The sequence below is a fragment of the Balaenoptera acutorostrata genome, chromosome 20, assembly GCF_949987535.1.
Source record: "Balaenoptera acutorostrata chromosome 20, mBalAcu1.1, whole genome shotgun sequence".
In the NCBI taxonomy this organism is placed as follows: Eukaryota; Metazoa; Chordata; class Mammalia; order Artiodactyla; family Balaenopteridae; genus Balaenoptera; species Balaenoptera acutorostrata.
This window is the reverse complement of record NC_080083.1, coordinates 51,671,063-51,684,151: the sequence shown is the minus strand read 5'-3', so window position 1 is coordinate 51,684,151 and position 13,089 is coordinate 51,671,063. Positions and strand designations below refer to the sequence as shown.

The 13,089-nt window shown below is 62.6% G+C and overlaps 2 protein-coding genes across 2 annotated transcripts; one reads left to right on the top strand and one right to left on the bottom strand.

Moving 5' to 3' along the window:
* Nucleotides 1–1,384: 1,384 nt before the first annotated feature.
* CENPX (centromere protein X) lies at nt 1,385–5,035 on the bottom strand. Its single transcript, XM_057536389.1, has 5 exons — nt 4,933–5,035; nt 2,270–2,321; nt 2,000–2,053; nt 1,634–1,722; nt 1,385–1,534 (listed from the first exon to the last, which is right to left on the bottom strand). Exons 1-5 carry the CDS (start codon nt 4,960–4,962, stop codon nt 1,520–1,522), a joined length of 240 nt encoding a protein of 79 aa, XP_057392372.1. The 5' UTR covers nt 4,963–5,035; the 3' UTR covers nt 1,385–1,519.
* LRRC45 (leucine rich repeat containing 45) lies at nt 4,551–13,009 on the top strand. Its single transcript, XM_007185895.3, has 17 exons — nt 4,551–5,871; nt 6,352–6,413; nt 6,788–6,858; nt 7,135–7,313; nt 7,588–7,716; nt 8,560–8,672; nt 9,043–9,101; nt 9,393–9,470; nt 9,742–9,877; nt 9,980–10,057; nt 10,155–10,266; nt 10,351–10,421; nt 10,846–10,938; nt 11,048–11,140; nt 11,686–11,859; nt 11,942–12,089; nt 12,361–13,009. Exons 1-17 carry the CDS (start codon nt 5,652–5,654, stop codon nt 12,555–12,557), a joined length of 2,013 nt encoding a protein of 670 aa, XP_007185957.2. The 5' UTR covers nt 4,551–5,651; the 3' UTR covers nt 12,558–13,009.
* The last annotated feature ends 80 nt before the right edge of the window (nt 13,010–13,089 follow it).

The window sequence follows — 13,089 nt, the reverse complement described above, 5'->3', positions numbered from 1 at the left end:
CGAGGGCACAGGTGTCTTCCCTGAACCGCCTGCCCCTTGGTTTTTACTTCACTGACGTTGTTAATGACTCCTTCTCTAGGGAGGACACGAGTTCGGGGAGAAGGACCTCCAGGCATCGCTTGCCTGGCTGCATCTCAGGCTGGGCCCCCAGCCCTTGGCAGGAGAGGGGCGGATGCAGCCCCCACCCTGCGGTGGGACCGGGCAGGGCTGGCCTGGGGTTTCCCGGTGCCCCGCCCACCCCACCATCTGAGCGCACTTCAAAGTGGCTGTGGGGCACGGGCTCTGGCACTTGTCGCCAGCCTCTCCCCTCAGGTCTAATGACTTCCACATGCGCCCAGAGCTTTGAAGCCCTGAGACTCCCTGCAGGAGGCGGGAGAGGGAAGTGGGGGGCAGAGGCGGGGAACGGGTGCAAGAAGGGGCCAGCGGGGCTAAACTGGGGAGGGCGGGCTGGCCCCCCACCCATGCCATCCTTGGGCTTGGGGGCGGGGTTCCTGGGTGCCCGTGGCAGCAGGGGCAGATGTCCCTCCCCAGCGGACTAGGTCCTCCAGCACTGTGAGAGTCCTGACCCCATGGTCACTGGGCCCAGGGCCCTCTGGGTGTTTCTGTCCTGGGCTGATGAGTCCCAGCAGCTTTCAGAACTGATGGGAGGTGGGTGCTGTGTTGCGGGGGAGGGTGGCTGGGCCCCAGAGGGCAGCCAGACTTCCCGACTGGGCTTCTAGCGGTTCCCAAGCAGCTCTGAGCTCCCTGGCCCTGGCCCTGGGACCGGTGGTCCTTCCCACTGGCGTGACTCCCCCCGCCCCACCAGCACCCCTGCTGGCCGGTGGCACACCACACTCACAGCAGCCCTGTGGCAGAGGCACCGTCCCAGGCGAGCCGCCACACGTGCGAGGGCTCCGATTTCACAGCCTCTTGAGCCTGGCCCACAGCAGGGCACTCACACATGCTGTTTGTTATTCTGTCCTCTCCCAGCTTTGAAGCAACTTGACTTTGGGTGATTAATGGCAACAGGAGGCTGTGCCTGGGGAGGTGGCTCTGATTTACTGACATTGCTTTGTGAGAACAAATATATAGCTCAGGCAAGCATCTTTTGAGGGGAATATCAGATGGCTAGAAGGTGACACACAAGCTTTGATGTCGGTGGCAGAACCACACCTTTCTGCTTGTTTGTGGAGGACACACGGGCTACCTGCTCAGGCGGGCGGGTCTCCTGCACCTGCTTCCCAATGACCAAGTGCTTCTCCCACACCGGTGGGTGCTCGGCTGTCCTGAGGGCGGGGGGCATGAGGGGAGGGCACCAACCCGGGTGCCAGGACCCTCATCCTGTCAGCGACCCCTCTATCTGCTGCATCCTGGCCATTAGCAGCAGGCAGAGGGGACGACAGGGGCAAGAGAGCGGTGGTTTGCTGGCACCTGGCCAGTCCTGGGAGCTGGAGGAGAACCTGGGGGATCAGCAGCTCCTGTCCTGTCTGAAGCCAGAGGCCGTGACTTGGACCGGTGGCCACAGTGAGGGTGGAAACCGCTAGAAGTCCAGAAGCTGTGGGGGAGAGGAGCGCTCAGAGCCTCGTGGGTGTAGCCGCCCCCGCCCCCCACCCCTGTCTCCTGGGCCAGGCCCTGTTCCTGGAGGCCCACCTACCAGCTGAGGCAGCACCTTCTCCAGCTGCTCCACGTCCACTTGGGCCAGGTCCTCTGCCTGGGCCTGCCGGACGCTGCGGATGGCCGCTTCTGCCGTGATGCAGGAGGGAAGTGAGGCAGAGAAGGCTTGGGGGGCCTCAGCCCTGGCTGCTGGCCCACCCTTGTGTCAGCCGACAGCTCAGAAGGCTGAGGTTGGGGCCTCTGAAACATGGGAGCTTTTCAGGGACAGAGAGCTTAGGTGCTTGTGGAAAAACAGGAAAAATGTGTCTTGGTTACCCCACTGAAAAATAAAATGCAAAGGGATCGTGAATGGTCTGGACGGGCCTGGGTGCGATACTAGAGAACACCGCTGGGTCCCTCTGCTCACCCACAACGAAGATCTTGAGCAGCTCGGCCGTGAGCTGCAGCGCATCCCCGCTGACTGCAAGGTGAAGGGAGAAGGTTACAGACACACACCCTCTCCCTGCCGCCCCACTCTGCCCTCACTGCTTCTGCCCTCACTCACACTCTCGCCGGTGACCTCAGCCCTCCGTCTGGCCCAGTCCTCCCTGAGGCCCTGGCCCCTGCAGAGGTGCAGTGCAGGGTCCCAGGTGCCCAGCAGGCCCCGGCCACCACCCCCTGCCCCCCGTTCACACACCTTTGGTCTTGTCGTCTTTAAAATGCAAGTGCAGCAGCTTGCTCACCAGCTCCTGAGGGACGGAGGGGGCGTCAGTGAGCCACCGCCCCTGCCCCTCTGCTGCAGACCCCTTAGGCATTTAGTTCTGGATGTGATGCGGTTGTAATTGCTGGCTGGAAATGCTGTCTGTGGGGCTCTCCCAGGGTGGGGGATTAGGCAGTGGGGAGAAACCTCCCTGTGAGTGCCTCCAGAGGGCCAGAAATTAGACGCGAGTGGCAGACTGGTGGGAGCAGCCCAGGTGCCTGCCTGCCGCGCTCTGGGGCTCCCGTCCTCATGGAACGCAGAGCAGTCCTGTGCTCCTGCCCCCAGGGACGAGGTGCCCTCCCCACACTGGGCCCCTTTACAGGCCTGTCCACACCACCAACACTGCCTGGCTTTGCCAGACCCTGCTCTGGGCACTGGGTCAGCTCCATTCCAGGTCCCTCCCTGGAGCCTACGACACGACACGTGGAAAGGGATCTTCCTGTAATGGGGAAGGGCATTGTGGGAACCGCAGAGCTGGGCAGGGGCCAGGCTCCTCGGTCAATGGGCAGTCAAGGTAGGGGACAGAGCCCAGACTATCTGCAGGACTTCCTGACCAATGAGGATGGGACAAGGGCGGGTCCAGGCCAAGACTCCTCAAGGGAGAGGCTTGAGCCCCAAAGTATGGCACCACTAAGCGGAGATAGATTCTGGGGATCAGCAAGTCAGGAGCTCAGCTTGGAACATGTTGCATGAGGGACACGCATGAGGTGCCCAAGCAGAGCAGCCAGTGGGTGGCTGGAACTCAGAGACGGTTGAAGCTGGCAATGATCTGGGAGGTGGTAGCACGTGGGTGGACCAAGGGAGGTTGCTGAGGGCAGGGACCAGCCGGAAGAGGCTGCAAATGAGGAGCCAGCAGAGCGCCAGGGGAGGCAGGAGGACAGCAGCAGTGGGTGCCCAGGAGCCCAGAAACTGGGTGTCGTGCAGGGAAGGTGAGCTGGGGACCCACCAGGCCTCCAGCCTTAGCCACGGAGATGGCACTGCCTCGCCCAGTGCAGCTCAGCAAAGCTGGAGAGCAGAGTGGAGGGAGCGGACCCTGCCGGAGCCCTGGCTCAAGAGGGTAAGAGCTCGTCACCAGTCACTTGGGGCAGCACCAAAGAAGCAGCCTCATCCTCCCAGCAGTGACCACGTGAGCTTGGCGCCACCTGCTGGCCCTTCTTGCTGTGTACCTGAAAGGTACCAGGAAAGGCACAGAAGGCTCTACTGCTCTGCCAGCTCCCAGACCCTGGGGAAGAGCTAAATCAGCCAGGCTGCTGCTGGGGGGCAGCTGCATGGGGTTGCCGTGATAACTAGTCAGCACCAGCTGGGAGCGGAGGTTCCCTAAACTTGCAGAGGGTAGGATGGGACCTGGGATGTGGTCAGCCTTTGCCCCACTGTGTGGAGGCACCACGACCACGACCCCTCCCTCTCTCCCTCCCCGGGGGCAGCCCTGCTCATGGGTAATGACCATAACCCCAGCTCTGGCCAGAGCCCTCTGAGGGCGAGGACTCCAGAGCTGCCCAGGACCGCATGAAGGAGGCCCAGCCCAGTGCTCCCCTCTGCAGCTATTACAGCTATTACAACCCCCTGCCTCGGTTGTTTTCCCTTTGACACCATTTACCCCTTGTAGGCCAGGGCAGAGTGACGATTCTGGGTGATAAAGAGAGAGAACACCCACTGGGGACTGGCTGGACAAGTAGTACTCATGAGGGGCTGAGACTCTCCCTCCTGCCCACAAAGGCCTGATATCAAGGGCTCAATGTCACCTAACCTTAAGGCAGAGCAACAATGCGAGACTCAGACCACTTACAGCCTGCGGGGTGTGGGAGGCAGCAGACCTCACTACCCACCCACCCACCCAGAGCCCCATTCGCCAGGTGCAGAGCAAAGGGGCTGACTCTGGAGGCGGATGGCCTGGGTTTGACCCTAGTTCTGCCTGTTTCCCACTGGCAAGTGGGGGTAGTACCAGTACCCATCTCCTATGGTGTTGAGCATTACACGGGCTAATCCATTTCAAGTGCATGTAACAGTGCCTGACTTCTGGGCGTGCTGCTAAGAAAAGCACTTGTAGAGCCACGTACACACCAGGCAACGGAGCCAGCCTGGATCAAGTGAGACGCAAAGCACAGGGCTGGCTTGATAGGGAACAGGCCAAAAGGAAGCTTTAGAATACGCAGGCGCCGAGACTACCCGCGAGCTGGGCCACACTGTGCTCTACGCTAAACTCCTTAGGGTGAGTCCTGCAGATCCCGGAGCCGCGGGGCGGGAGCCCAGGCTCCTCTCTGAGCCTCCCTTCATTTGTGCTGGCACTTACCCCTGCCCGATTTCTACAGACCCTCTCCCTCTTGCCGCAGACCAGGCTGCCTACCCAACCTTCCGCTACCCGGCCGCGGGATTCCATCCATGGAGGACGAAAGGTGTGCGGGACGAGGGTCATTGCCGGATTCTGGGAATGCGCTCACCCTATAAGCCACCCGACGGCAGCGCGGGGGCTGGCTCAGGATCCGCACGTGGGTCACTCAGGGTACCGGGCCGCAGCGTCCCCGCCGGCCCCAAGCGCGCCCCCCGCCCCGGCGGCCTCGCCCCGCGCCCCCAGCCCGCCCCGCCAGGAGGCCCTCTCTCACTTTCCGGAAGCCGACGCCGATTTCCTCCATGACCGCCACCAAGGTGCGCGCCCTCCGGAGCCCCGCCCCCGCGTCCCCAGCCAATGAACCCCGAGCGCTCCCTCCGGAGACCCTCCCTCGCGACTCCAGCCAATCGACAAAGAGCGCGCCTTCTGGAGCCCCGCCCCCTCGCCTCCAGCCAATGGACCCTCCGCGCGCGCCCGCTCCTTCGCCTTCACTGGCCCGCGGTGAGCGCCCCTCCTCCGCAAAGCCTCCTGGGAGTCGTAGTTTCCGCCAGGTCTTCCCGGCGCTCCCTGCTCTTCCTGGATACTGAGGCGCGCGGCGGCCGCGCCAAGCGAGCCGCGGTCAGCGGCGCGAGGACTGGGGCATCGGGCCCGGAGCCCAGGGGTACGGGCGACGTCCGGACGGACCGGCCCCGCCGCTGGAGGCCCCTCCCCCGAGGACGCCCACCTCCTCGGTCCCAGGCTTCAGCGGTCCGCTGAGAATCACACGCCCCTGCCCTCCTGGGGCCTCCCGCCTGTTGGACCAACTCAGTTTGCGCCTCGTTCCTTGGCTGCTGAAGACTTAGAGTCTTTGTGTCCCCACTGAGCTGCCGGGGGCTCTCTGAAGGCCCCCAGAGGAGAGGCCCTGCTATACTGCCCTTCCCCGGCTTCCCGGTCTGGCTCCTGGTGAGGCCTGTCTAGGCGCTTTCCGGGAAGCCCTTCCTGCACCCCAGGGACATGGAGGAGTTCCGGCGCACCTACAGCCGGCTGTGCAAGGAGAGTGGGGCCGAGCCCCAGGAGACTGTTCTGCAGCAAATGCACCAGCTGCCGCAGGGCCGGCTGGACCTGGCCACACAGAGCCTGACAGTGGATACCTGCAGGGCTCTGGGCAAGCTGCTACAGAAGGAGGCACTGCTGACGGAGCTCGTCCTGAGTGACTGCATGCTGAGTGAGGAAGGTGGGCACCAAGGGCCGGCGGCCCAGGGCAGCCCTTGCAACTTCAGAGTTGGGGCCGGGCTCCCCTGGTTTCTTTTGCTCTGCTGCTCATTAGCTGCACATGCCGCAGTCCTTGGTGCTTGACATCTCTAGCAGAGAACTCTGTCCCACCTGATTTCTTCTTTGTGAGGTTACTCCCTTTTACTGTCATAAAGCAAGCAGCAGCATCCTCTCTGGAAACCCAGGAGCAGGAGGCAATTTCTCTTTGTAATGGGAAAGCCTTAGTGTCCCCTGGCTTAGGAGAGTCCCGCTGTGCTGGTGAGCCGCCTGACTCCACACCTGGCAGATTTTTCAAACCTGACACAGGAGTGGGGTGACTCTTTTTTGTCATGAACCTTGGCTGGTGGGGGTCACTGGGACAGCGGTCCCTCCCCTATGTGTGGGGAGCTGACCCAAGATGGAGCCACCAGGGGTGGAGAGTGACTGCCCTGCTCTCTTACAGGGGCCGTGCTGCTGCTGCAGGGGCTGTGTGTCAACACCATCGTGCGGTTTCTGGATCTCAAGGTGGGTGGATCTGCACTCAGGGGTGTGCCACCTGAGAGCAGGAGTAGAGAAGATGCAGGTGTCCTGGCGACCAGGGGTCTGCATGGTGGCCGGAGACCGTGTCTGTAAGCGCTGTTGGCACACAGGCTCCGCACCATTTGCTCATGGTCTCATGCACGCGTGTCGGTGTTCTGAGGGCAGGAACATGAGTTCCAGAACGTTCTGACAAGCAAACTGAAATAGCCTGCATTAGAAGGCCACTGCGGGCAGGGAAAGCAGAATCTGAAAGGAGCCACACCTTCTGTTCGCCATGGCCTCGCCCACCACCTGACCAGGGTATTCAGAGCCCAGCTCAGGATGCTGGGGAGTGACTGGCTGGCCTCTTCCTGTCCTAGGGCAATAACCTTCGAGCCACAGGGGCCGAGGCACTGGCAAAACTCCTCCGACAGAACAAGTCCATTCAGAGGTAGGGTGGCAGTCCCAGCCCCTGCTCTCCCCTGAGCCCCCGCTCTCTCTCTGCGTGGTTCTGGGTTGGCTCCAGAGGACACGGTTCTGCAACATGAGAGTTCACGCCTTCATGTCGGTCTTCCATGGTGGGGAGTAGGCGGGTATGAGATACTCACGCGCCTCCAGCCTTTCTGCCAGAGACCCCCCAAGCCTGTGCCCCTCCTCAAGACCGCTGGACTCCATGGGAGCAGGATGCCCTTTGGGGCCACGCATGTCATGTCCACCCTTCCTGCAGCCTCACCCTGGAGTGGAACAGCCTGGGCACGTGGGAAGAAGCCTTCGCTGCCTTCTGCGGGGCCCTGGCGGCCAATGGCACCCTGCGGCAGCTGGACCTCCGCAACAACCAGATCAGCCACAAGGGTGCCGAGGAGCTGGCTCTGGCCCTGAAGAGCAACACCAGCCTCCAGCAGCTTGGTGAGGCCACCAGCACTGGCCCTCCTCGTCCTCAGACCAGGCCAGGAGGTGTTGGTCTGGGGGGAGGGGGGAGGGGTTGCATCTCATCGCTTCCTCAGCCCTCCCACTGCTCCCTTTGTCCTCTCCCAGAAGGGTTGGGGTGGGAGAGGAGGGGCACGCTGAGCTGGGCTCCTGATCTGTGGCCGATCACAGGGAGTACCAGTGTTCCAGGCTGGGCCAGCCCTCCCACCCCCGCCCCATGCTTTCCATCTGGCAACACCAGCTTTCCTTCCAGACGTGCGCTGGAATCACATCGGCCTCCTGGGCGGCCGCGCCCTGGTAAACTGTCTCCCCAGCAACAGAACCCTGTGGAAGCTGGAGCTGGCTGGGAACAGCATCCCCGGCGACATCCTCAGAGCCGTGGGTACGGGCACGTGGGGCCGCTGGTGGCTTGCACTGTTTGGAGCAGGGCATAGAGCTGATTCCCTGTGACAGAGACTCAGCCACTGAGGGAGGGGTGGCTTGGGCCAGAACAAGTAAACACGGCATCACGACGGTAGCATGTTAAAAATAAAGGAAGTGAGAGCAGGCGCCAGGGAAGGAATGGCGGCGGCAGGAGCCTGCAGAGCGCTGACTGCCCGTACTGCTCCTCACCCTCCTCACACCACGGTCTCCGCCTGTCATGACCCTGACTCCTCAGCCCCAAGCCCACTGAGCACGCTGCCACTCCCCATGGCTCGTCGTCCCACCGGCAGCGCCAGCCACCTGAGGGCCCGAGCCTGGGTTGGAATCTAGTGTGGCGTCACCACCTGCTGGGTCTGCCCAACGCGTGTCCTCTCCCACTTCTTGGTTCTTGGACCTGCCTCTGAGTCACCCCAGTTGGCACCATGGCCGCTTCTGGCTGGCCTCTCTCCAAATGCTGCCTGGATCTTTCCAGAGCATGGGAGCTGAGCACACCACTCACCTCTTAAAAGTCACACACTGGCCTTTGGCCTTTGGGGCGGAGCCCAAATGCCCACCTTTTTTGGCGGTTGAGCAGCCTCCCCACCTCTCCCCGTGTGCCTGTTCCCCCTCCCAGGCTCCTGGCTTCTCTGTTGTCCCTAACCCCCCACCCCCTCTGAGCCCCTCACCTGCTAGTGCATTGAGGGGTCTGATTTGTGGGGTGAGATACCACCTTGCGCAGTGTCTTCTGGGCATGGGGCTGGGCTGGCCGTTGGCCACTCCTGGGGCTCGGCCTCCCGGTAGACAACTTGGCTTTTTCCAACAGAGCAAGCCATGGATCACAACCAGGACCGGCAGACCGCCTTCCGGGAAAGCCAGGCCCGCGCCCACGTGCTCAGCAAGGAGGTGCGGCACCTCCGGGAAGAGAAGTCCAAACAGGTGAGGACAGTGCTGCCGCTGACTGCAGGACCTCGCCCCATCCCCAGCCCCGCCCTGACTGTCTGGACAAAGGGCCCCCCTCAGCCCCCGTGCCATGGCCTTGTTCCTTCCTTCTGGGCCCTGGAGCCTCTCCAAGCAGCCAGTACCCAGGCCTGGGAGGCAGCCTCTTGTTCTGATGCCCTCTGGCTGGGTGGGCAGGTAGGTGGGCTTCCCCTCCGGGCCTCCCTGCGTGGGAGCCACTCTCCCTTTGGATGAGGCCGAGCCCTTTCGTGTCCTGCCGCCTCAGTGGATGTCTGCCCTCCTTTCCGCTGACTGTGGGGAGTGGGCAGGCTCTGGGCCCTGACAGGGCTCTGGCTGCCTCTGTCCCCAGTTTCTGGACTTGATGGAGACGATCGACAGACAGAGAGAAGAGATGGTCAGAAGCAGCAAGTGAGTGTGGCCCCAGGGCCAGGGGGCAGGGCGGTGGTGCGGTGGGGGTACCCGGGGTTCGGGTCCTCGCTCTGGCCTTGGAGTGACCTAACGTGAGCCTCATCGCCTGCCCATGGACAAGGTTGTGGGGTGTGTTTACTGAGGGAGTTGGCTGGAGGGTTAGGGGCTGCACCGAGACTTCCTCAGCCCACACCTGGAGGTGGCGTGAGCCTGAGGAGCAGCAGCTGCTGCAGGGAGGGGCCCAGAGGGCTCCAGGGTTTGGGTTTCTTGAACCCTCCTCTCTGCCCACAGGGCATCGGCAGCACGCGTGGGGCAGCTTCAGGAAGCCCTGAACGAGAGGCACTCCATCATCAATGCTCTCAAGGCCAAGTAAGGAGGAGCAGAGGGTAGGACGGGGTTGTGAGGAGGCTTCAAAACACTTTAGAGACCTGCCCACAGGGCAGAGGTGGACGGTCCAGACAAGGACTCGAGTCCCCAGTGTACAAAGGAGGTGGAGGGATCGCTGGGGTGGTAACCTGGGAACGCTTCTTGGAGGAAGTGAGCGCTAGCTGGGGTAATAGCCTGGCAAGAGTGAGAACAGCAAGGCCTTAGCAGAGGCTAGAGGTGGGATGGGGTGGGGCTGGCCCGTCCCTCCTTGCAGGCTGCAGATGGCTGAGGCCGCCCTGGCTCTGTCAGAGCAGAAGGCCCAGGACTTGGGGGAGCTCCTGGCCACCGCAGAGCAGGAGCAGCGGAGCCTGGCGCAGAGGCAGGCAAAGGAGCACAGGCTGGAGCAGCAGGTGGGCAGGGAGGGCTGCATGGGCAGGTGGTTGGGCGTGGGGTGGGCAGGCGGTGCGTGGTGGCAGGGGTCCAGTGGCGCCCTTCCCCCATCTGACCCCCAGGAAGCTGCAGAGCGGGAGTCTAAGCTCCTCAGAGACTTGTCTGCTGCCAATGAAAAGAACTTGCTTTTGCAAAACCAGGTATGGGGGCAGGGTGTGGGGGCAGGTCCCTGGAAGGCCTGGGGTAGGGCTTCAGGGAAGGGGCCAAAGCTTCCCTCCCTCGGTGCTGGTTTTCCAGGTGGACGAGTTGGAGCAGAAGGTGAAATCTCAGCAGGATCAGCTATTCCTGACCAGGCAGGAGCTGACCAACACGGCAGCTGAGCTGAAGATGCGGGCTGTCCAGGCTGAAGGTGGGCACAACAGGCCTGCCACTGGGTGCTGAGAACCAAGGCCCCCAGAGGAGTCCTACCCACGCTCTTCCCCTGTGCTTCCAGAACGCCTGGAACTGGAGAAGAAGAGGTCCCGGCAGAGCTTGCAGGACGCGGAACACCTGCGCTTCAAGGAGGTGCCTCATTAGTTGTGTCGTCTGGCCTTTGCTCTCCCCGCTTCATCGGGGCCTGCAGACACCTCGTTGTGGCATGGTGTCCCCAAGGCGCACTCCTGGCCGGACTTCCCTCAACAGCCTTGGGGTGCTGGTGGCATTTCTCTGACAGCCCTGGCAGATGTCAGACCCAGAACCTCCCCACCAGTTTCTAGAAGGGACCCTGACTGCTGGGGCCACAGTGCAGGCTGCCATGTGCTCTGTGCCACCTGGGGTGCAGCACTGGGACGTGCCCCCCATCCTCACCTCCTGTGAGGCCACTTGGGGCAGCCCTCACTTGGAAGTAACAGGGTCCCCAAGATTCACCTGCCCCCCAGGGTGGGGATCCTATGAGGGGAAGGCTGGGGAGCCAGCGTGCCAGCCCTGTCCCCACCCCACACCTGGGCAGGTGGAGCACATGACTCGCCACCTGGAAGAGAGCGAGAGGGCCATGCAGGAGAGGGTGCAGAGGCTGGAGGCTGTGCGGCTGTCCCTGGAGGAGGTGAGCTGGGCGCCAGGCTCTGCCCTCCCCTAGGGAGGCTGGCTGTGGCCAGAAGGGGTCCCTGGGCAGGGGCAGAGGACAGGCCCAGCAGTCACTGTCTGCGGTGTAGGAGCTGAGCCGGGCGAAGGCTGCGGCACTCAGTGAGCGCAGCCAAGCTGAGGAGGAGCTCATCAAGGCCAAGAACCAAGTCCGCCTGGAGGAGGTGAGCCCAGGGCCACTGTCCGCTGCTTGCAGCGCCCACTGGGGAGAGAGGTCTGAGGGGTTGGCATGAGCTGCCTGGGTTGCACAGCCCTTTGGGCTTAAGTAGGCCAGACCAAGGTTGTCTTCTGGCTCTGTAGAGAGGGACAAGGGAACAGGAGGTCCAGGGGTGCAGAAAACTTAGACGAGGACACTCATCCCATCAGCACCACATCCAGCACCCCCTGCCCACGCAAAGAGCCAATGTCCTCCAGCCCCAAGGTGGGGAAGGGGTTTGGCCCAAATGTGCAGCCTGTGACCACATGGTGGAAGTAGGGGACCAGAGGCCAGAGGGCAGGATGGTGTCAGCCTGGGACATGGGGGAGGCTCCTCATTCAAGTTGAGCCCATTCAGAGCAACATATGCAATAACTGTAGTGACAAGGCCGTTTCCACATTGCAAATATACGCTCCTCTCTGTCTGAAGGTGGGGCTGGGGGGTTCACTCCTCCCGTGAGCTCAGGTCCACAGGCCAGAAAGCAGCTCACCAGCCCCTCTCCCGGGTCCGCAGCAACAGCGCCTGGCTCACCTGGAGGAGAAGCTGCGGCTGCTGGCGCAGGCTCGGGACGAGGCTCAAAGTGCCTGCCTGCAGCAGAAGCAGGCAGTAGCTGATGCCCAGGCACGGGCCAGCCAGCTTGACCGGCAGGTGGAGGGCCTGAGGCGGCGCCTGGAGGAGCTGCAGCAGGTAGCCGGGACGTCGAGGGCTCCCAGGGGTGCCCGTGGTGCCCCCAGCTGCCACCTCACCCCCCCACCCCCTTGCCTGGCAGGAGCTGAGCAACAAGGACCAAGAAAAGGCGGCTGAGGTGACAAGGGTGCGGCTGGAGCTGCAGGAGCAGAACGGCCGCCTGCAAGCAGAGCTAACAGCCCAGGAAGCGCTGAAGGAGAAGGCAGCGGCCCTGGAACGCCAGCTGAAAGGCGAGCTGAGCCCCACCCCCGCCCCCCTGTGGCTTCTCTGCAGGGCTTTTTCTTACTGGGTCATCCCACAGGAGAAGGAGGAGGCTGGCCTGGAGAGCTGAGCTTGGCCTAGGTCTCAGCTCCAGGAGGTGCTGGTAGGGGAGGCTGGGTATGTGTGCGCCCAGGGGACCCTGAGCAAACCCCACCCTGCCGGCCCCCTGCGGACCTCTGGATTGGCAGGGGCCCAGGCAGTCCCCAGAGCCCCTTCCTCACTGAGCTTCCTCCCTTGCAGTGATGGCAAGTGACCACCGGGAGGCACTGCTGGACAGGGAGAGCGAGAATGCCTCTCTCCGTGAAAAGCTTCGCCTTAAGCAGGCCGAGATTGCCCGGATCCGGGATGAGGAGGCCCAAAGGGCCAGCTTCCTGCAAAATGCTGTTCTGGCTTATGTGCAGGGGTCCCCCCTGAGGACCTTGAGCCCCCAAAAGTGAGGGGAGGCAGGGAAAGTCTGAAAGTGGCAGGAAGGTGGCATCTGTTGGACATCTTTGTCTCATGCTTGCTCCTCCCTTCCTTACAAGGGACAGGCCATCGGTAGGTCCGGGCTCTTTAGGCAGGGTCTACAGCCGGTGACTTGGAAAATCAGTGCTGGAATTGATGTGAGAGCAGGACGGCTGCAGCTTACGACCAGAGTGCCCAGAACCTGGCTGGCCAAGAGGGCTGGAGAGGGCCCCAGCCCCATCCCCACTCCTTCATCCCAATCACAGGGAATGATGCACCTGAAAACACAGACCCATGTTGGAAGGAGATCTGGGGGAGCAGGCCTGATGAGCTCTCCTGGCCCCACCCACCACAGTTCAGTCACCTTTCACAACCATGAGCTCCGCAGGCCCCAGCGCTCACTCCAGGGTGTTCTGAAATACAGACTTCTGCAATTTGTGATACATTTTGGCCCCAGTGCCTTTCTCCAGTATCAGTCTTTTCTCCAAGCTTGGGCCCTTCAGGAAAGGCCCTCCAGGTGTTGCT

Coding starts and splice junctions, on each gene's coding strand:
- CENPX (XM_057536389.1), bottom strand. CDS start 4,962: ATGGAGGAAATCGGCGTCGGCTTCCGGAAA. Junction 2,054..2,269: donor TAAAGACGACAAGACCAAAG/GTGTGTGAACGG, acceptor TTCACCTTGCAG/TCAGCGGGGATGCGCTGCAG. Junction 1,723..1,999: donor GCTCAAGATCTTCGTTGTGG/GTGAGCAGAGGG, acceptor GCATCACGGCAG/AAGCGGCCATCCGCAGCGTC.
- LRRC45 (XM_007185895.3), top strand. CDS start 5,652: ATGGAGGAGTTCCGGCGCACCTACAGCCGGCTGTGCAAGGAGAGTGGG. Junction 11,141..11,685: donor ACCAAGTCCGCCTGGAGGAG/GTGAGCCCAGGG, acceptor CCGGGTCCGCAG/CAACAGCGCCTGGCTCACCT. Junction 12,090..12,360: donor CCTGGAACGCCAGCTGAAAG/GCGAGCTGAGCC, acceptor CCTCCCTTGCAG/TGATGGCAAGTGACCACCGG.